General features: G+C 37.1%; 2 protein-coding genes across 5 annotated transcripts in view; one reads left to right on the plus strand and one right to left on the minus strand.

The window, feature by feature from the left end:
* nrxn2b (neurexin 2b) overlaps positions 1-22,056 on the plus strand; it is a 703,577-nt gene extending 681,521 nt beyond the window's left edge. For all 4 annotated transcript variants that reach the window (XM_053479498.1, XM_053479499.1, XM_053479501.1 and 1 more), the window contains 2 exons: positions 4,164-4,239; positions 19,892-22,056. In XM_053479498.1, the coding sequence (XP_053335473.1) occupies positions 4,164-4,239; positions 19,892-20,757 (942 nt within the window). In that variant the 3' untranslated portion in view covers positions 20,758-22,056. The remainder of the gene's footprint in view (positions 1-4,163; positions 4,240-19,891) is intronic.
* On the minus strand, positions 2,322-3,042 carry LOC128508270 (gamma-crystallin M2-like). The gene is made up of 3 exons (XM_053479502.1): positions 3,013-3,042; positions 2,686-2,931; positions 2,322-2,598 (listed from the first exon to the last, which is right to left on the minus strand). The coding sequence occupies exons 1-3, from the start codon at positions 3,025-3,027 to the stop codon at positions 2,323-2,325; spliced, it is 537 nt and encodes a 178-aa protein (XP_053335477.1). The 5' UTR covers positions 3,028-3,042; the 3' UTR covers position 2,322.
* Positions 22,057-22,901: the final 845 nt, after the last annotated feature.

Here is a 22,901-nt window from a genome sequence, read left to right on the forward strand (position 1 = left end):
TAAAAAGCTTTAGTTTATAGCTATGTACAGTCCTCCCTGGAAGTTGTGGAAGTTTTAGCTGGTTAAAATATCAAACAATGAATTAGAATTGTACATTTAGTTTCTTGATATTTGCATCTCACATTAAGGCAGCTAAGAACACGACATCTTCGCTGGTTTTGGGTGAGCAAAAGTATTGGAACACATACGTCCTACAGTGAATATGGTTAATATTCGGTTACATTGTGACGTCTGGTTGTTAGCATGGTTGTCTTCAAAAAAAATTTGAAATGCTGCTGAGTTGGATTGAGGTCTGGTGATTGACCTCGCCAGTGTAAAATCTTCCTCTTGTCCCAGGTTGATGAGTTGGAAGTGTGTTTTGTGGTGGCTGCCTGATGACGCCCCTACCAATTAGTTTGGACGCAGTTCTCTGTAAATCGTCGTCATATTTCTCCTGATTTTCAAGTTCATTTTGCTGGTATGATCCTTACAGCACAGTGGCTCGGTTCTATGTGCATGAGGTTTCCATGTTCTCCCTGTGCTTGGTGGGTTTCCTCCGAGTGCTCCGGTTTCTTCCCACAGTTCAAAGACAAGCAGATTATGCAAATTGGCATTCCCAAATGTGTGGCATTCCCAAACAAGCCCTGTGATGGATTGGCACCTTATCCGAGGTGTACCCCGCCTCCTGCCCAAAGTCTTCTTGGGTAGGCTGGCTGCGACCCTGAATACCGGATAGGTGGTATAGAAAATGAATGAATGAATGAATGAATGGTACCATTATGAGTTACATCATGAGAAAATGTTAATAAACCCATTCCAGAAGCAGCCACGCAAGCCCAAGATACAATATGACATGACCTTCACTATACATGTTTTGAATCATAAGCAGATCACTTCAATCCTATACTTAGACCTTGAGGTTAATCTTGGTTTCAGAACTTGATTTCTTTGCAAATTCCAGTCTGACCTTTTGATTCTTATGGCCAATGAGGGCTTTCCATCTTGTGGCATGGCCTTGAAAGCTAGATTGTGATAGTGTACATTCAGCCTCGCATTATGAACGTTGTTCCTGATCCCAATGAATTTTGGTTTTGAGTTTTCCTTCACAGCTCTTACAATGTTTCTGATGTTGTTTTCATATCCATTCCGAATTGTTGTATTACCTCTGCCCAGTTCTAGTGCAATGGTTCTGATCAATTTCCACTCCTCTCTCAGCTTTACAACGAATTGATTTTCTTTCGAAGACAGCTCACTCTGACCGTAATGTTGGTTTATTCTTTTTATAAACAAATGCAGTTTTCACAGGTGAAACCCAGGGATCAAACCAGGAGCAGACATTTAGAGTTATGGTTTCTAACATTGCACATGTGGGCGAGAAGAAACGTCGCATGTTTCAATATTTTAAATTGCTTGAATTGAAATTCGAGTGGATTCAAAACAAAACTTCCTTAACACATCTAGATGTAAATACCCGAAAAGGAAAGCTTAAATTCTGATCTAGCAAGCAATATTCATCTTCTGATCTTTAAACCCAAATATATTCAGAATAAATCAGAAAGAGTTGACTTTGCCATTCCAATGCTATCAGAGCGGACTGCATTTGTTTATTAAGCCTGAAAGGATTTAAAGGAAAATTCATGCATAAATAAGGGTTTCCAGTTCTTGTTTAAATGAGTTCAATTTGAGAAAGAAGCTCTAAAAGCTTTTGACTAAGTCACTTTTGTCTTGCAAATGAAACTTCAATGTCTGCACTTATTTTATTATTAACGCCTGAATGGTCGTGGATTTCTTCTTTTTTTTTCTTTTGCTTAAAAATACATTTCCTACCATAAATCAAAACACTACCATCAATTTTAGTATGGAAATGGAGGCTGCATTTTTATTTTATTTTTTTTGATAAATAAGACTAATAGATAAAAACTTGATATTTCTTTATACACTTAAAGAAGACTTTGTGTATGAGGTCTGCCGTAGAATACTTTAACCTTTTGTGTTAATTATAAGGAAGTCAGACAAAGCACTTTGGGGAAAAATAAGACAAAATAAAAAAGCGAGTAATTACTTAATCTGTAATTTTTTTTTTCCTATTTTGGAGAGCCTGAATGTTGCTTGAAATGAAATATAAAAGCCTAAATAAAATTAGTAACAAGTTCAAAAGGTGCTCGCTTAACATTGAAATGCCTCTCCTTAAAAGTGTAATTACCCAAGATATTAGTAAACCACTTAATTATGGACATTTTAGATAACTTTGCATAAAAAAAATACCAGCAAAAAAAAAAAAACACTTTAAAATTTTTAGTTTTTTTTTATTGAAAACTGGTTTCGATAATCAGTATAACAACTTTAATACCAGGAGTCCATGATGCGCCTCATGCTCATGAACCTCATGCCATCATAGTCCCTGAAGTTCCTGTACTCTCCAGGCCTGAAGTACCACATCCTGCCTCTGTAGTGAGGATGCTCATACATGAGCCAGTGGCCGTCCATCACGTTGCAGGACATAAAGCTGTTGGACCAGTGGTAGCGATCCATGAAGGAATCACAGTCGTCCATCACGTCCATCGTCTGACCCATGAAGTTCTCCCTCTCATAGACCTTCATTCTGTACGATCCTCTGTACTGTTGGGGAAATTTAAGTGTCAGTTAACAAGAAAATGCCCCATTTATTATGAATTAAGAAATGATACTGCAGATCTATCACCGTACCATGGGGATCATGCGGCAGGACCTGATGCAGTTGTTGCCCCAGCCCCACATGCTCATGTAGTCAGCGTACTCGCCCCTCCTCATGAAATACTGGTTTCCCATGAAGTTGGTGCGGTCGTAGACCATCCAGCATCCGCTCTCCACCCTGCAGGAGTGGCAGCGGCTCATGTAAGAGTGCATATCGGAACAATCACCGGTGCACTCATAGGAGCGCCCCATGAAGTTCCTGTCCTCGTAGAAGATAACCTGTTTAGGAAAAAATAACTAATTGTATATTAATGAATCAAGACGCGATGGTTACATTTTTTTGTCATCAGTGTTGGTTACCTTTCCCATAGTCATGATGCTGTTTCCAACTGGTGAACTGGCATCCTGCCTGGTTTAACCCGTGTATTTATACCTGGAGCATAAGTAGAGAACATGTGCCTCCTATTGTTTAAAAAAAAAAAAATCCTGACCAAGCAACCTACTGTAGCACAGAGGCCTAAAGAGAGCTGAAGAGCTTTCACACCATTTATAAAGGGACACCAGAAGTTTCCATTGGCAGTCAGTAATTTAGTTTTACTCTAAACAGCACCTGCATTATATAAATCACTGCTTTTATCATTATTGATATGTCCTATAACAAAATAACCAAATTATAAGTTTTACTTTTAAGTTCTGAAATGGCCCTGAAGACAGACTGTCTGGATGTGTTATAGGCAATCATGCAATGTAATGAATTTTTGGACAAGATTGATTCGTTTATTGATCCATAAACAGGAATAAACTAAATATACACAACTCAGTCACTTCATCACCAGGATTGATGCTTTAAGGACACTTTTTCACCTTTTACTCCAGATTAGTGTTGACATCAATTTGACAGATTTATGCAGCAAAAATGAAATAGTTTTTTTTATTATTTATTATTCATTACATCATGGTTCTGTACACCATGCATCTGATTCCATATAAAATATTATCTTAGACCTAAAGAAATGTTCATAAACTTCATTAGTTGTTACTAATTGAAGGTCATCATTTAAATGCATAACATTTTACATAATTAAACAAATATTTGTTTCTTTCACATGTTTAAGAAGGTGATTTTTTTTTCCTCAGGACTATATGCAGTATAATAATAATTATATTTCTCATAGTTATTATTGTTATTAAATATATTAGGGGCACAGGAAATAAATGTTTTGAGGATAAATTGAGCTAATCATTTCTTTTGACATAATAATAATAATAATAACAATAATAATAATAATAATAATAATAATAATAATAATAATAATAAATTTGAGAATATTATATCTCTAAACTATGCTGCTGCAATAATTATTATTATTGTTATTATTATTGTTATTGTTGTTTGATTGATTGATTATTGATTGATTGATTGATTGATTGGTTGATTGATTGATTGATTGATTGATTGATTGATTGATTGCTGACCCCAAATCTCCCGCTTTTCTTCTTTTCTCTTTCAGAATACAGATGATCTGCTAGTAGCATCAGCAGAATGTCCTAGTGATGATGAGGATTTAGAGGAATGCGAGCCTGGCGGTGAGTTCATTTTTCTAAATCGGGGTATATTCATGGAGATTTAATGGGACACACACACACACACACACACACATACACAGATTAATCAATATGTGGGATTTTACAAATACAGCTGTGATTGGTCAGTATTGTCACCATTATCCCAACATTATACAGGTCATGCCTGTAACCTTTACTTGACCTCATGGAGCAGAGGCAGTTATATAATCAGAGGATTTGAAAGTAAAATGAAGCTTGCATGAATTTACAACTTTAAGAGTAAATCAACTGAGAACAACCAAGATAAAGTTTATTAGGGTGTATATTTTCAGTACTTCGTATCCTTTTTTTCTGCAGTAATGTCTAACCACCAGCATGGATGTTAATCCTATTAAGATAAAAATGTACTGTACCACCACTATATGAGCTTTCTTAAAAATAGTTTTTTTATTTATTTTTCACTGGATCCTTTTTTAGTTTTATGGGGAATCAAAGTAACTGCTGTGATATTATGTAAGTAGTTGGCAGTAGGAATATTGTATGCACACACACACACACACACACACCAATACTAACCCTAGCTTTCAACAAAAAAAAAAACAAGGAAGAGAAGCAATTAGGGGGCCCTAATTACATTTAAGCATTACAGAGAAGATTTACAAGTTATTGAGGTATTGTTAAGATACTGCGTTAGTTACTCTTTACATTATGATTCCCAAATTAAAAATAAACGTAAACCTTGGACATCCCAATGACAACTCAGTCAGAACGCTATCCAGTCTTTCCTGTCTGTGTACATACAGTACATGTAGTGTGTCAATGACATCACTAAAAGGTGTTACGGTAGTTACGCCGTTAACTGTCCAAGGACATCATTAATACCTCTTTATTAAGTTCTTACTGCGTCTTGCTTCGAACACATTGCCACCAGGCTTTTTTTTCTTTTTAACACGTTTAGTGTCCCTGCCATGTTTTACACAAATTTAATGTAATCATCCAACCATTTTGTGCCTGGTTTCTTTGTTTCTTTATATCAAAAGGGCGTTAAAAGCACAAATGCCAAAATATGATGTCAATATATGATTCTTCTGGTTGTGCGAGTAAGAATTTTGTATGATTTAAAAAAAAAGCTTCAAATCCACCTTGTTGAAGATCACAGGACACATTAGACGCAATACAAAAACCTGTACCGGCCTCCTTCTCCTCCTCTACCAGTTTTAGTTTCACTTGAGTAGCTCACAAGAGCGCCTTATTGTATTGTTCAGGGAATACATACCATGCATTAACCTGATTGTATATGTCCGTGATCATGTATTAGCTTATAATAGAGTTCAAAAGCCTTGAGTAGGAAACAGGATATAGTACATTTATCCAGACGTGATGAAGCAGCAGCTTCAAAATCACAACACGTGTCTCTTATTCAGAAAGCAACCACTATTTCATGATTTGAATCCTAGAATAAACTACATTGATGTGGTCACCTGGTCATGTGAGATTTTTCCTATGGAATTTTTTTACACTGAACCTTCGCCAAGTGTTTAAAAGAACTTTAATCACAGCCATTCAAGTTTGCAAAAATTAAAGTACAAGGGCTTTAGTTGTTAAACTTGGACCCTGCTGAATATTTAATACTGTTGTAATATTTCCCATATTTTTGTGAAAGCGTCTCCAGCAAGTTGTTTGTTTTTCAAGTAAGAAATGCCGAAATGGTGGGCAGAAGTGATTTCTTTTCAGCTTTACACAAGCTATACGCTGCTGATCATTGACATTTGTGTCCTGTTCTGTTATGCCGGAGGGGGAAAAAAAAAGCAGAGTGAAAATTGAGAAAGTCAGTCTGCATTGTAATGAATCCTGTGGTCCTGGGGAAACGTCTCGTGGTCCTTCATTCCTCCCAGTCTATCTCAGTGGACTAATTAATCTTTGCTCTTGTTAGACATCCCTAATTACATCATCTAATGAAGCCTGGCTTAGGGTTCTCTCCTTTCTAATGAGCCAACAACACGATGCAGTCAAACGCAAACAATGGCTTCCTTCAGACATCTTACGTTAATGACAGATAGACATCTCTCATGAATATAAACATGCACATTCTTTTATTGGAATTAAATAGGGTTTAGTAAAAGGGTTTAAAATGGCTGTTAATGTCTCATTATTCCTCTTAAACCAACGACCAATGTTTATACCAACATATGGAATATATCAAACCATCCATCCATCTAGGAACTTCTGTAGTCCAACTAGGGACTGTGGAGGCCAATGGTTATTACTACTGTATTATTATTATGTAGGACCTCTGGTCAACATTCACATGTGCATTTACACGCTATGGGCAATTTGGGAAGACTGTGGGAGGAAACCGGAGAACCTGGAGGAAACTCACCAAGCACGGGGAGAACATGCAAACTCCATGCAACACAGACTCCAGTCAGGAATCAAACTGAAACCCTGAAGGTGCAAGGCGACAATGCTAACCACAACACTAAGCACTACGCTATATAAATCGCTGGTCTCATTAGAGTTATTAGACAAATGCACAACTTGGAATACGAAAGTGATGTTAGCTTCACCCAAGAAGACTTTATGTTAATTGTTTAGTGCCAGTAATTTTGTAGATAATTTTTACACCAGATTGTTTTTCTTTTGTTTTTATCCTTTGATTTTATTATTATTATTATTATTATTATTATTATTATTATTATTGTGATTATGTTTAAGCTGGAAATATTACACAGTCAACTTTACAGATGTGAATTGTCCCTTCAGCTTCCAGATGCTGCTTAGTACTGATTTGATTTCCTGGCAGGCACGAATACAGCATGCGTGTTTTATCGGCATCATAAAATTTTATTGCATGTGAGGAGTACTGGCACTTCTGTGTTGTATCTATTGAGTACCAGATGCTTTATTTTTATTTATTTTTTTATTTTTTTTACAGGGTTTCTGGCACTCTTTATAATCTCTCAATACCTCTTTCTAGTCACACATCTCAATTATCAAGCTAATAACAGTTGGTTTTTCTACAGTACATACTCAAACTAAGTGGAAATTAGTTTATTAATAGAGAGCAGGCATCACTAAATAGTCCAAGCGACAGTTTTATCCAGATCCTGAGTCTTTTCTGATTTATGAGAATAATCAATATACCAGGAATCTAGAGGTAGGCGCGGCTATACAAATCACTCAACAGATCCGAACGCCTTAATAGTTTATCCTGTGTAGACTGAGCGTGCAGAAGAAATAGAGACGAAAGCTTGACGCAGTTTGGTTCACTCCAAGAAGAAGGAAAAAAGTACAGAACTGAACCTTTAAAGATGAATGGACAGATCAATGTTTGTTTATTCTTCCTGCTGGACGTTTAAGACCAGTTTGTCTCATACATTCTGAAACCGTGAGGATAATTAACAGCAGTCATGTGAAGCGCAACTATGAGACAAAACACAGGACGTTAGAGCAAACATACTATATATCCAAACTGAGAGCCCAGTATGACAGAGCAATTCGCAATCAAGTCCAGCAGTGTGCAAAAGAAATTCATTAAAAAATAATCATTAAAAGAAAATAAATAAATAAATAATAATAATAATAAATTGTGTATGTGTGAGAAAAATGTGTCTGGATAATAATGAGATGAATGAATAAAATTTCTCTGATGAGCAAGCCAAGGGTGACGGCGACAGTGGCAAGGAAAAACTCCCTGAGATGGTAATAGGAAGAAACCTTGAGAGGAACCAGACTCAACAGGGAACCCATCCTCATCTGGGTGATAACAGATAGAGATGATATAACATCATGTGTGTTATGCAGCTGAAAGTACAATACAACAGAAATTCTTTAAATTGACATGAAGTCCAGTTCAGCACAGGGATGAGTCAGTAGGTGTGAAGGGCAGATGGGGTCTGGGTCACTGGGAGCACAGGAGCAGGATGTGTAGCTCCAACCATAATAAGGCAGAATCCAGCTGGAGCTGGTCCTTTTCTGGATCGACAGTACAAGGGAATCAAAGATCAAACTTTCCACATGTTTAATGTAGTCACTGAAATTCGATAATAAATATTATTGAAATGTTATGGAAATTTTTTTCCCCCGATTTTCTCCCTAATTTAGTTGTGTACAATTCCTCCCCGTCACTAGGTGGGTTCCCACATTAAGGCTACTACTACCACTCAGTCAGGAGGACCGAAGACTATCACGCGTTTCCTCGAACCACGTGACGCCAGCCGGCCGCATCTTTTCAAATTGCTCGCATAACACACTCCGAGGACAGCGCTTAATGCTCCGTCCGCTTACAGACGCCCCTGATTGGCTGTAGAGCCGTCATTAATGTGGGAGAACTAAGTACCTCTCATCCCACCCCTCTGAGAGAGCTCGGCCAATCAGCTCTCTCTAGACCTCCGGCTGCGAGAGGTTACAGCATCACCCGGGAATCAAACTCGCGATCTCCGGATGATAGGGCGAGCACTTTACCACTGCGCCACTCGGAGGACCCATGTTATGGAAATCTTATATTGAAATCTAAATCCCAACAGCCCTCATGTCGAAGGAAATTTTATTGACCTTCTTAAAATTTTATTCAGTACCCCTGATATAGAGTTTCCACTACAGAGACAATGTGCTGACCTTTTACTCACCCCTATCTAATCTAGCTGATTGAGTGAACACTTAAATTGGATGTGTTACCATTACATGAGGGAGGCCAGAAGATGACATAGCATTACCTGTAAATGAAAGGGAATCACATAATTCAACATATTTGCAAATAACCTGAGTGGTCCTCTGTACTATTGGAATATTATGTGTTATTTTTCAATTCTTCCTAATTCTGATACCAATCAGCCATAACATCAACGACATGCCCGTGCAGCCCAAAGGGCCTGGCCATCCACAATCCCACAGAGATCCAATGCAGCACAAATCACTAAAAAATAGTCTATGCTGGCCACGGTAGAAAGGCACCAGTGCATCACATCACGCCATGCACGGCTCTCGGCGGGTAAAAGAGGCGATGGTGCTGACCCGTCCTTCAAACTACCTAGATCTCAAGCTGATCAAACACTCATGGGATTTATCGTAAAAACTAATCGTATCCACTGAGGTCCCACCCCACAACCCTCAAAGGATATGACACACACATACAGTATCAGTCTCATTCCATTTCTTACTTCATGTTTCAATTAAACTGCTCATAACTACATACAGAAACTATTTTTGCATTTCTGTATTCTTATATATTTATCCCTTAAAGTTTACACATTTATTTTGTACATGTCTGTACTGTAAATCCTGTCTAATTTCTAAGTTTCTATTTAAATTCTATTTTATTATTTATCTTTTCTTGCCTTAATTTAGGCATCTTTATTATTTTTATTTAAAAACATCACTCAAAGCTGCTGCATAGTCACCTAGACCCTCAAGAACTATTACTGTACAGCTTGTTCACGCTCCTCCTGTAGCCCCAAACGGAGGGTCACCCCTCTGACCCCAATCCTCCACAGCAGAGCTCTGGGTAAAGAGAACAAGAGAAGTCAAAGATAAATTACATAATATCTAGTTTCTGGAATTCTAATTGCGTGTTAAAGCTACGTTTTGTTTCATATTCAGAACGGCTTGATATTTTTAAGGGTTTTACTTCGTCATTCTCAGGAGTGACTACATGTTTGGAGTGGCGTTTTACATTAACTGGGTATTTACTTAAATCAGTTTTCAAAAATAAAAATAAGTAAACAGATATAAGACTTGTAGATGAGCATTAGCGACTCTGGCAGATTTTATATTCCTTAAATTAACAAGTACAGTCCTTAAGCGCCGCTACTCCTTAACTGTTAAACACTTCAGGGTTTTTTTCTCGAACTCTCGTTAGTTAAGCGCTGGCGTGGCCGTGTGTGCTGGGGTGGAGCGGGATGCTGTTGCTGGGTGAAATTCAGATCAAAGTGAGGAAAAAGATAGATATGGTTTTGAACGTTTAGCTTGTTAGCTACTGTACATTGGGGTAACATGAAGCCTAATGTTAGCTATGCTCACCTCAGTAATGTCAGGGTGCCTCAGTAAAACGATAAGCGGAAACAAACCTGTCGTTAACTGTCTAAACTAATCTGTAAGCTTACTGAAACATATTTTATTTTAAAAAAATTAATAAATTACCCAGAATTAAGAGCGGGGGAGGGTGTGTGGGCTTGATGGGGTCTAATAAATAATGTCTCAGCAAAGGTAAATTGCTTGATTTTTTTTTTGTTACCTGTTGTCTCAATAAATATGATTTCATAGTTTATGAAATAAGTACAAATAGTTTTGAAGTTTAAATAAATCATAGGTATAATTTAATACTGTGTACAACTTCTTTGTTTGTAAATGTCTTTACATTAAATATAGCACAATAAACTTTACTTATGTACAAAAGTCTTCAATATTGGGAGTAAATAGCTTTTAAATGAGACATAAATGTTTAATCTATTTTAGCATACTAAAGAAGACTGTAGTCACCAATTATAGTGTATATTAGAAAGGGGCACCAAGAAATCAGATATTGGCGGTACATGTCAATAAAAGTCTCATTTCCACAATCTATAAATGTCAGGCTTTGTTGAATTTTTTTAAATAGCTTCATGACATAATCAAGGTGGCCAAAAATCTAATCGGTTTGGCTTGTAATCAGATACTATCTGATAAAAATGTCTGTAATCAACCCGTGCCATCTTTCAAGAGGACAATGTTACCTGTTGTCTCAATAAATACCACTGTAGGAAGTTGGTCCAACAATACAATATTCATTCATTCAAAATCACATAATGCTTAAACACGTCACACGTGCACTATGACATGAACACAAATATGAGTGTACGAGTGCATGTGGCCTTTTCTCCAATTTCAAGCGCAGCAGTAAAATAAAGTACCCGCAAGCCATAAACTCTCGCAGTCATAAAAGGATCGATTAGGACAGAACAGTAAAACATTTTTGATTAGAGAGCTTTCCCTCAGAGCCTCGCAGTGCCATTACAACTAACCCTAAACCCCAATGCTCGTTTTCTTTAATCTGAATTGCACATTGTGCACTGAAGACCTTGTAGCAAAATGTTAATTGGTGCTCAATGAACAAGCAGCAACTGCTGAAACAACCATTATTTTCATTTTATTTTATTTTTTTTAGTATCTGACAGATTTTTATTTGGGATGCATGTAAAACAAATACGACTATTGCACTGTGGAGAAATTGCTAGAATAACTTCCAGAAGTGTGTCAATAAATCGAGGGAATGAGTGGAATCGTAATTTCACTTAATTATGTTTGACTCTCAAAAAATAACGGTAGGGTTGGGTGGATTATTTCTGACAAGAATGAAAATGACAAGGAAGAAAAGCAATTAAATCTTGTCATGTGCTGCTGCAATTGAAATTCAAATCTGATTTAGTTTTGAGTTTTTTTGGCCTATATTTAAGTTTGTAAGTGATTTATTGTAGTGGAATAACATCGAGTTGAAATTGTATTACGCGGATTGTATTTGTTGCATGTCAAGTCAAGTAAGAGCACTAAAGCAAATGCAAATGCAGTTAACTGAGTTTTATTGAAAAGGCAGAAAAACAAGTCCAAGTCCAAGCACAGTTTAAACACGCAATCCATAAACACAGGCGAATAGTCAGGCGATATGCAAACAACAATACGTGGGCAAGGCAATAATCGTAAAAACACCGGCAACAACAGAACATCAGAAATAGAAATCAAGGTAACAAAGGCTGAGAAAGTCAAGTACGGGGTAAACAGTAAGAAGCATCACTTTGCAATGCGCATGTGAAGGAGCCTATTTATAGTGATTGTGTGCAAGTGTGTGATTAGGAGTCAGGTGGCGTTGGATGTGACAGAGTGAGAAATGGGAGTCGTAGCAAAAATTTGGAAGTTTGCCTGACAGTATGCAAGGTTTTGAATTAAACTTTATAATAATTAGGTTTGAAAGTTCTAAACATTTTCTACATCTAAATATTCTTAAAAAGTGTTTTAAATTCAGAATTTGGTTTCCCAAACATTACATCATTATGTACTGTATCTCAGTGGCTGAAATTGGAAATCTGGGTCTGACACGCAGGAAATTTCAAAGACAAATGCTGAGAAAAGTCAGCTTATAATGAATGAAAATCATAGCAAGGAATAAACCAAGTCATGACAACAAAAATATGAAATGAGTACAAATAATTGACATGAAGTTCAAATAAATTATAGGTCTAATTTAATACTGTCTACAATTTCTTTCTGTTTGTAAATGTTTTCAAATAAAAAAAACATTAAATATAGCACAATAAACTTTACTTATGTACAAAAATGTTCAATATTGGAAATTCCCAGAAGAATCAGCTTTGACATAAGACATAAATGTTCAATCCATTTTAGGATACTGTAGAAGACTGTAGTCACCAATTATACTGTATACAATGAATCTTATGTTATAAAGGCAAACATATATTTCAAGAAAACGAACAAAAGAAATTTTAGAATGATTGTATATACATTATAAAGCCAAAATAAATAAATTAATAATAATAATAATAATAATAATAATAATCTCCCATCACTCTGGAATAAGGTCTATCAGACCACATGACTTTGCTTGGTGGTAAATTAAAACCTTTCTTCCAATTTGTCTTACTAACAGGTGGTTTTTTTAAGTCCTAATCCTGTAAGTTTTTCTCCACATCGAGGATGTGGAAATGCTTTTACTTTAACCATTAAACATAGCTGTGATTTTCTACTATCTATTTTTATGCTGCAACTTCACCAAGTGTTTAAGTGATCCTGTCAAGAAAAAAGACAAATTTACTATTTGACCATGTTAACAGTTTTCCCTGCCTTTCACTCGCATGACTTAGTCATGAGAATTAACTCTCACTATTAGCCCTCACACTTTAATTTACTCATGGACCACGCCTTTATTTATTTTATTAGAATAGCCAATGTGTAGCATCATGTGGTTGCACTTAAGCTACGTCAACTATACCATATTCTGCTCCTTGGTATCTCCACACCGGAAGACATACAGTAAAATTGCTGATGTGTTTGGTTATATCATTGCCGACAAACTGTCTAGGTAATGAAAATGCATATTATAAAACCCTGGAAGCAAACTAAGCAAACTCAGCCACCCACCTTGTGTCGGTTAATTAGCTTTTTTTCATCTCTGGAATAAAAACACCAGTGGTAACTGTTGTTTTGAACCTGTTGATGCCGAACACAAATAGCACATTGCGGCGGATTATGGGTTAGGAATTAAATATGAAAAAGTACATCGTGGGAGATAAAGAGCAAAGACGGACTCATAAAAAGAAACTAATGTAAACAAAAGAGAAGAAAGAAACATAAAGCAACGGACATGAAACATGAAAGCAGGTTTATTTTTTTCTGGAAATTATTTTGTATGATAAATATGTATTGTAAATTTGATAAAAATGATATTTTAAAAATAAATGTATATTTTCAATTGAAAGGTTTTGATGCAAAAGTGTTTAGTCTATGACAAACATCGTCTGGGTCTTTGAGCCCGAGGCCCGAAGAAACATTTAATCTCTAATTGTGGGACATTTTATGTCCTTGTGTTTTATAATACAATTTTTTATGCATTTATTTAAGAAGTCGAAAGCAAATGACTAGTTGTTCAAGTATATTTTTAATTTATAAATACCTTAGGGTCTACATTATTTTAATATGTGACCAAAAATAAGAGTATCAGGGAATATGAAAAGAAAGGTGTTCCAGGCCGTGGTGAGATCAGCTTTACGGCTTAGAGACGGTGGAACTGAAGAAAAGACAGGAGACAGAGCTAAAGGTAGCAGAGCTGAAGATGTTGAAGTTCTCTTTGGGAGTGACAAGGATGGACAGGATCAAGAATCAGTTCAGAGGGACAACCCATGTTAGATGTTTTGGAGCCAGATTGAGGTGGTTTGGACATGTTCAGAGAAGAGATGGTGAATATAACGGTAGAAGGATGCTGAGGTTGGAACTGCCAGGCAGGAGGTCTAGAGGAAGACCAAAGAGGAGATTTATGGATGTAGTGAGAGAGGACATGAAGTTAGTTAGTGTGAGAGAAGAGGATGCAGAGAACAGGGTTAGATGGAGGCAGTGACCAATTGGTTTTCTCCATCCTTCCTTGTTTTTACATTACACAAGACTCAGGACTAAGATCTGTTGAATTTCATTGCCGAATAAATCCCTGACCCTGCTGAAGATCACGTATTAATTAGATCAACATGTTACTGCGAATAAAACGAGTCCGATTATTATGCAAGTCATTCAGGGTGGACCTTTCCTTTAAAGTCCATTAGCTTTGATGTTGAGTTAACAGTACTGCCTTCGGAATTAAAAATACCTTTTTTTGTGAAATCACAGGAGTTATCACACTTGTCTACAGTATATACTGTATTAAAAGCATGTAGACTTCATTAGATATCTAGTTACGGCATGCATTTTTTATGTTGTTGTTTTTTTTTGGTTCAAATCCTTACGTAATGTAATAAACATATTCTGTGCCATCTGTGTATTTTTCATATTTCATAAATTCGATCCAAACTTATCTGATTTTAATTAGGCTAGCTCAGCAGCTTGAATGATTCAATGTTTCTCACATTTCCGGTCTATTTATTTTGAATCCTGACTAATCTAATTACTATACTCACCAGTCAAAAGCATAATATAAAAATTTACCTAAAGCCATGGCTGAAAAAGAGAAATATATATATATATAGATTTAATTTGAATACTAAAATAACTTTTCTTTATAATTAGTAGTTGTAGTAGTGATGATAATGATGATGATAATAAGAAGAAGAAGATCTTCTGTATACACACACTGCCTGGCCAAAATAAAAGTCAGTTTCAGAAAGGTCAAATTATTGGGCTGTATCAAGCAACGAAAGCAACTTAGGGGGTTTAAAAATGCTGGAACCAGGTTAAGAACCCTTCGACACATTATTAAAACCTTGAAGGATGGTGCTGAAATGTCAACTTTGTGGGAGAAACACTTGGTGAAGTAAGGGTGGTCATATTTTGCTTCCAAAGAGACTTTCTTGTATTTTTAATATGGTCTTGAGGAATAGCTCTCCAGGCTTCCTGAAGCACTTTGACCCAGTGATCAATGAATCATTATCAACATAAAAAAAAAAAAAACATCTAACGTAAGACAGAAACCAGTGATGGGGTGGGGTAGCTCAAGACATTTGCACTCACTATATACCCACTATGTGTTAACCAGTACTGTATATACCCACTGTGACCAAACCTTCACACCCATACAGACAGTATACGCTTTTTGAAGATACAATTCCAGAGTTATTACAATAATAAATCCCTACTCTAGTAGTAAACCTCCACTAGATTTTGGATCATGCCTACGGAGACTTACCCTTTCAGCCACATGAGAATTAGTGAGGTCAGACACCAATGCTGAGCGTTCCAGTTCATTCCAATTGTGTCAGATCTCTGTGCAGGCCACTCGAGTTCTTCCACTTCAACCTTGACAAACCATGCTTTCAAGGAGCTCATTCCGTGCACAGGGATGTTACCATGCTGAAACAAGTTTAGACTTCTTAGGTCAAGTGAGTGATCACTACAGCATGATGTCGTTTATACTGTAATCCTGTGATTCCATTGGGTGTGAGGGCCAGGCTAAAGAATGCATAAAAGCTAAAAGAGCCATGAATTAGATTGGAATTTGATATATTTATACTTGTAACAGGCCGTTCCCCATATCTGACGTTTTTTATTAGACTAGATGGACGCACGTTTGAGATTCTTGGTGGTTTATGGCCCCATTCCACTCATATTTTGTGTCAGAATAGAATATACACCTTTACTGTCTCAAATCAACCTGATACAGTATTTCTTCCCAAAACTCACAAAGGGACCTAGGATAGATAGACTGCATTAATCAGTTTTTATTAATGTGGATATAATGTTCTTCAGAGCCTTATCTTCACACAATACCTTTATACTGTATACAGCATGCAACCAGTGCAGAGTGCAATACTGTGCAAAGAAGTTTACCCTCAAGCAACGTATACTGTAGTAGGTATGGAGTAATATATACAGTAATGCGCCATGCTGTTATGCTACAGCGAAGTAATCAATAAGGTGGAGTAGTTATTTTGATTATTTTATGACAGTACAGTATATATTTCATTATTATTATTATTCATTTCATCCCACAAGAAATTTACAAAGAATTAGTACTGTAAATGAGTCACAGTGACCTATGTCCTATTGCGGCTTAGAAGTTCGTTCTGGGTTTTATCTTGGTTGTTCTAAATGTTTTTGAATTAACTTGGTTTTTAATGCATTAAATAATTCTAATATTAATAATTATTATAATAATTATTATTATTATTAGAATTATTATTATCGTTATTATTATTCAAGAATGAAACAGGGTTTCATGGTGCATTACTGACTACCAGTTGTACGTTCAACATTTAATGCTCAGCTGTACTGTGTGCATTGAGTCCTAAGGCTGATGGTTCTTTTATTGCATTACACAATACAGTATCTCCTTCCTTTTCACGCCTCGCTCCGTACACTTAGGAACCTCTGAGTTTTCACTAACACACACCAGTAGTTATCTACAGATCCACTGAGATGACAACATGGTTATTTTTTTTTTAATACGGTGTACATGATTTAAGCTCCTTTTGGCTACAAGTGTTATCTTTCAACATCTATTCCAAGATATTGTTCAACGTGAACAGTCTTCTGTTTGCCATTTTCTATAAATAAATAACTGGAGGCTATTTACTAAGTATGATGTTAGTAAGGCAATGGCTCAGATTGTGCAGTATGATTACTGTATAATAATAATAATAATAATAATAATAATAATAATAAAAGTGTTTTTTAGTCTGAAATGTGGCCTTAATGTGTTAATTGTTGGTTATGTTGGTATTATTTTGCATATTTTTAAAGTCTGAGAGTTTGTCCTTGATATATTTATAATGTCTTTCTCTCTCTCTCTCTTTTATCTAAATAAAATCCAGTCACTAAGGTGTGCTCATAGTGTGTCTATCTAATAGATGTATAAATTGTCTAAACCAGAGAAATACTTAATATCTGATAAATTGATTTTTTTCATTACGCCCCAAAAGGCCTTTTTTTCCCCTGAGTTATTGAATGCTTCAACCATATAATTGGAGACTATCTGCGAAAATCTAATCCGTTAAGTAATGGATGGATTATAAGTTTAGGCATCCATTCATCTGCTTAATCTGGCGAATAAATATATCTCTTTCACACTAATGTCTCCGATTGGCTGTGATCACGAAGAAATTAAGCAAATAATGCCTTCAACCTTAGGACACGGTACACACAGTACAGCCTACATTTCACAGTATAGATTTCTATTCTTTTTGGAAAGGGTGTGTGTGTGTGTGTGTCAAGGGAGGAAGAGTTGATTATCCAAAAATGTTATAAATTAATGTTTCCTTTTTTTCAGTTTTTTCAAATATGTTCAACCTGCATTTGTTACTTGTTAACTGTATTTGTTCTCCTTTGTGAATTTTGCTAAATATTTGAGAATAATAGAAATATTCATGTATAATACGGGACTGTGTATTGGGGTGAAACATAATGATGATGATGATGATGATGTCAAGGGCAAAATATTTCCCCACACGTTATACAGTATTTCCTCAGTGTAATTTCCATTCACTGTAATTCACCTTATCAATATTTTGGAAAAAAAAAAAAAAAAAAAAAAAGAAAGAAAACCAGAGATGGTTATGAACAGAATTGAACGAAATCAGTAAATAATAGTTATTGAACACATACATTGATCAGCCGTAATATTGAGTAGGTCCTCCCTTTTGCCATCAAAACAGTGATGACCTGTGTATTCTAACACCTGTCCATCAGAACCAGCATTTGTCTATCAGAACCAGCATTAACCTTTTCCTCAATTTGAGCTACAGTACTTCTACTGGATCAGACTACACGGCCCAGCCTTCACCCCGCACTTGCATTAGTGAGCCTTGGCCACCCACGAACCTGTCACCAGGTCACCCACTCTCCTTCCTTGGATCACTTTTGATATGTCCTGACCACTGCAGACCAGGAACATCCGACAAGTGATGCCGATGTGGGGTTGCTCTGACCCGGTCGTTTAGCCATTACAATCTGGCCCTTCTCACAGTAGCTACTTTTTCAATATCCACCATCATAATGGTGGCTGGAAATGGGTGGGATATTGTATATTAGGCAGTATATGAAGTTGATGTGTTAGAACTAGAAAAAATGGGCAACCGTGAGGATTTCAATGACTTTGAGAAGGGCTAAATTGTGATGACTGGGTCTGAGCAACTCCAAAACTTCAGGTCTCATGGGATGTTCTCAGGCTGCAGTGGTTGGAACAAACCAAAAGGAATCCATGGAAGGAATACCGGTGAACTAGCAACAGGGTCATGGGTGGCCAAGGCTCACTGATGCACATGGGGGAGAAGGTTGGCCCATGTAATCCGATCTAGTAGAAGAGATACTGTAGTTTTAATTGATGAAAAGTTTAATGCTGGTTCTGATAGAAAAGCATCAGAATAGACACTGTTAATGTGGCAAAATTGGGGACCTACTGAATATTATGCAGGTGGTCATAATGTTATAGCTGATCGTTGTATTGCATATTACTGTAAATGTTAGATATCTGGTCCATATTGTAAAACAAAACCAAAACAACATGTATTAGGACTAGAGTTTTATAGGAAGGTTAGTTTTATTATTGACGAGATAAAACTACATGGGGAATGGGACATTAATGATATACTTAATGATATGATCATTGTTTTGGGTTATAATTTGTTGGGAGTATAAATGACAAAATATCCCAATAATGTTCAGTAGCCTAAGCTGAATATGAATCTGAAGATTTGCATATAGATTGTAATAATTAGTATGAACTCTCTCTCTCTCTCTCTCTCTCTCCAGGCATCATAATGCCTATTGAGAGAATGGATTATACTTTATAATCTCATAGAGAGAAAAAAAAAACAAACACTGAATGGCTAATTAAAGAGATTTAAAGACGCTTTGAAAATTGGGGTGAACATTGTTTATCACTATCCAAGAACAATCTTACACAGCTTTCTTTTTGTAATTTTTTTTTTCATGCAAAAATCATGCGGCCAATTTGTTGATGTAAGTGACCTGTACTATGTGGTTTGCTATCTTATTTAACCCATCCAGTCTGTACACGAAAAGAGAGTGTAGTGTAGTATAGTGGCAGGATAGTTAGGCGTTTGTATTTAGAACTGTTCTTTTTTTTAACATATTTTAGTAAAAAAGAAAAATAACGTCACTAACACTGCTTCTGTATCTTATAGTCCAGGTTAGTAAAGACAGCATAGATTAGATTAGGTTAGATTATACATTATGCGTCAATTTGATCTATATATGTAGTATGTACTTTTAACTTTACCTTAGGTTTAGGAGAAGAGACAGAATAGATCACTCAGATTAACATTTTAAATAGATTACAACTCACTAACTAAACTTGAACTAACCTTATTTTATGTCATAGTGTTCTAATAATGGTTTTAACTGTGTTGCTATTGTTTTTCTTTTTACTGTTCTTTGGATTTGCTTTAAATCTTAAAAAAAAAAAAACAGCCTGCTCAGATTTTTACTAATTCTCTTCCCTCTTCACCCTGTTTGTTTCTCATCCTAGGAGGTGAATTAGTGTTGCCCATAATAACCGTGGATTCCCTAGATCCCCCTTCAGTCGCAACAAGGTACCCAGTTATCCCCCCACCCCCTACCTACCACCCCTTCCTCACACTGCTTGAGACCACAAAAGAGTCCATGTCCACTTCCAATGGCCATGCGCCATGTCCAATGGACCAGGAGGACTGTGAGGAGGCCATGGAGGTCTCAGCTTACGGCTCGGGTGAGATGACCGAGTCAGATGACGAGGACTATTACAAAAACTCCCCCTTAGTCACAGACCGAACCGTGCTCCCGCCTCCTCCGGCGGTGGCCAAAAACCCACGTGGGGATCGGCACTTTTCTCGCCATAATCCCAACTCCCAGCAGCCCCTCTCTCCGTCCACCCCCACGACCTCGCCACGACTTAAACCCAATATCAACAGTGGCCCTAATATTCCAGCGGGAAAAATGAACACCCGAGATCAAGTGCTCCTGCCACCCGTCCAGCCTTCTGGGGATCCCGAACATGGCGGGCGGCACAGGCACATTCCTGGTATAACAAACCCTCCCAATTTTCCTACTGCAGAGCCTTCATCTCCTGACCGAGGCCCTCCAGGTGCAGTGGAGGTGATCCGGGAGTCCAGCAGTACCACAGGGATGGTGGTGGGGATCGTCGCAGCAGCTGCTTTGTGCATCCTCATCCTCCTGTACGCCATGTACAAATATCGGAACCGAGACGAAGGATCGTATCAGGTGGACCAGAGCCGCAACTACATCAGCAATTCAGCCACACAGAGCAATGGGACGCTGGTGAAAGAGAAGCAGTCCGGTACAACCAAAACAGGCACCAAGAGCAAGAAGAACAAAGACAAGGAATACTACGTCTGAGCTCAGGCCTGACAGGGACAGAGACAGAACAGAGAGCAAGAGAGAGAGTGAAAGATAGAGAGAGGGAGGTGGAATACTGTAAGAACAGGGATGGTGAAAGTTCTGCTTTTTGTTGTCTATCATATTTCTTGTTCAACCTTCCCCACTGTTCCCAAACAAGCTCGATGAAATACCAGAGATATAGAGTTAAAACCCATCAGATTGAGATCGCTTTCTTGTCTTTGCCTTTTTTGATAAATATTCCGGATAACTTTTGTAATGTTGGGCTAACTGCACATTGGATTTGTTCTGTTGTAACCGTTCCACACTCTTGCTTGCTCGTTGTAAATACCATGTTAGTCTTGGGTCTTCGGGATCTTCAGGATCACCTAACCTGTTGTTGCAACACCAATATGTGCCAAGCCCAGAAGATTCCTTCTTTATGAAGATGCTCCGTACGGTTAGCTACCGCATACCTGAAGTATTTCTGTGAGCGCTACTCGAAAAACCAAGTGAGTGTTGGACAAAGTTAGGGAAAAAAGTATCCATGAAATTGAGAGATCAACCAGTCGTGCCAGTCCAAATTACTGCCAAACCATCTCAGTGTCAAATACGCCTCCCTTTCTGCTCCAAGTATTCACTCCTTATATCTCTCTCTTATCTTATTCAATCTCTTCCTCTCTCTCTCTTTCCCTGTTCGGCTTGTACTCTTAAATTCCTCTCCTTGTCTTCGGTGCTCAGGAGCTGATGCAACATAACTTCTGCTGTGTTTTAAGCATGTAGTATTCCTTAATGAAAAAGAGACAATAACCTGTTGAGTTTATGTGGAGTTAAAAAAAATATATCTTTGAAAAATAAAAAATTCACAAGATTAGACGTGGAAATTTGAGAACGCGACATCCACGGTTACTGTTTAGCCACTGAAACGCTCTGAGGCCAAACCCTTCGGTTGTCCTTCATTCCAGCAGATATACATCACTTGTTAACGGGCTTGGATGTTGAGCCCTTTCAAAGGTTAGTAAAGCATATACAAAGAACCAGAACCAGAAAAAGTAACATCTCACAGCAGCGAAATGACTTTATTCCCTAGAAATATCTCTCTCTATATATATATACGTGTATAGACGACTGAGCAACTCAAGGACAACCTCATGGAAAGGGAGTTGTTAGATAATATCCATCCCCTGCTTTGAGGTGATAACAGGTCGTCAGTGTGAGTCAGTTTTCTTCTTTACCTTGTGCATTTCTGGAACAAGCCACAAGCAACATGTCCATGAAAAGAACAAAAAGAAAGAAAGAAAGAAAGAAAGAAAAGAAAAACTATGGACATACTGTAAAGGAAGTGCTAAATCCATGGACCGGATTGCTTGGTATTTTTTCATCTTTCTTTTACATTTTGTCATAAACAAAAAGGGAAAAGACATTTATAGGCAAATGTTCGCAGGTCCCTGGTGTTTTGGCAGCGGGGAATGTGAAAGTTCATAGCAGGTGACCGTGTTCTCAAATTTTGCTGCTGCGGCAAGTAGCAAGCAAAAGACAGAAGACTGTATCAGAGTGAAAAAAAAAAATGATAAACACTCGAAGGAAATCTCATTCTATGAGGATGTACGACTTGAACTTTAGTATTCCAATATTCTCAGCTCTACTACAAGAACTATGAAAAGAGAAAATCTTCAAAAAAAAAAAAAAAAAAACAACAAAAAAAAAAGTTTGTGAAATGTCTAAATATTTGAAACTCATCCCACTGCTACGATAAAACAAGATGTGTTTTCCCCTCCTTAACCCTTGTTTGGAGAAAAAAAAAATTATAAAATGATCAGTGATTTTGGGAAGTAAATTTTATTTCTTGAACAGAGCTTAATCTGGTTTACAACACAAACATTACCTTGATGAAATTCCTCCGCATCACAATGTCTCTTGTCATTTAGAAGATTTTTAATCCACCGTCATGGTTCCACCAAAATCTTTTTTTTTTATTCATTTTCCTCAAAAGCCTCAACATGTATGCGTGACTAGGTGTATGTATGTGTGTGTGCGCGTGTGTGTGTGTGTGTCTTTCTCACCTCTTTAATGTTTTTGCTTTCATGTTTGAGTTGTACACCATCACCGGATACCCCCCCCCACCACCCTCCACCCCCCCATCCTGAGTGCCCCCTGTTCTTTCT

This window comes from Clarias gariepinus, chromosome 20 (genome assembly GCF_024256425.1).
Source record: "Clarias gariepinus isolate MV-2021 ecotype Netherlands chromosome 20, CGAR_prim_01v2, whole genome shotgun sequence".
NCBI classification, from domain to species: domain Eukaryota; kingdom Metazoa; phylum Chordata; class Actinopteri; order Siluriformes; family Clariidae; genus Clarias; species Clarias gariepinus.

Excerpts from the sequence above, each read along its gene's own strand:
- LOC128508270 (XM_053479502.1), bottom strand. Across the intron at positions 2,599-2,685 it reads CCTGCCGCATGATCCCCATG|TACAGAGGATCGTACAGAAT; the intron begins GTACGGTGATAG and ends TTTCCCCAACAG.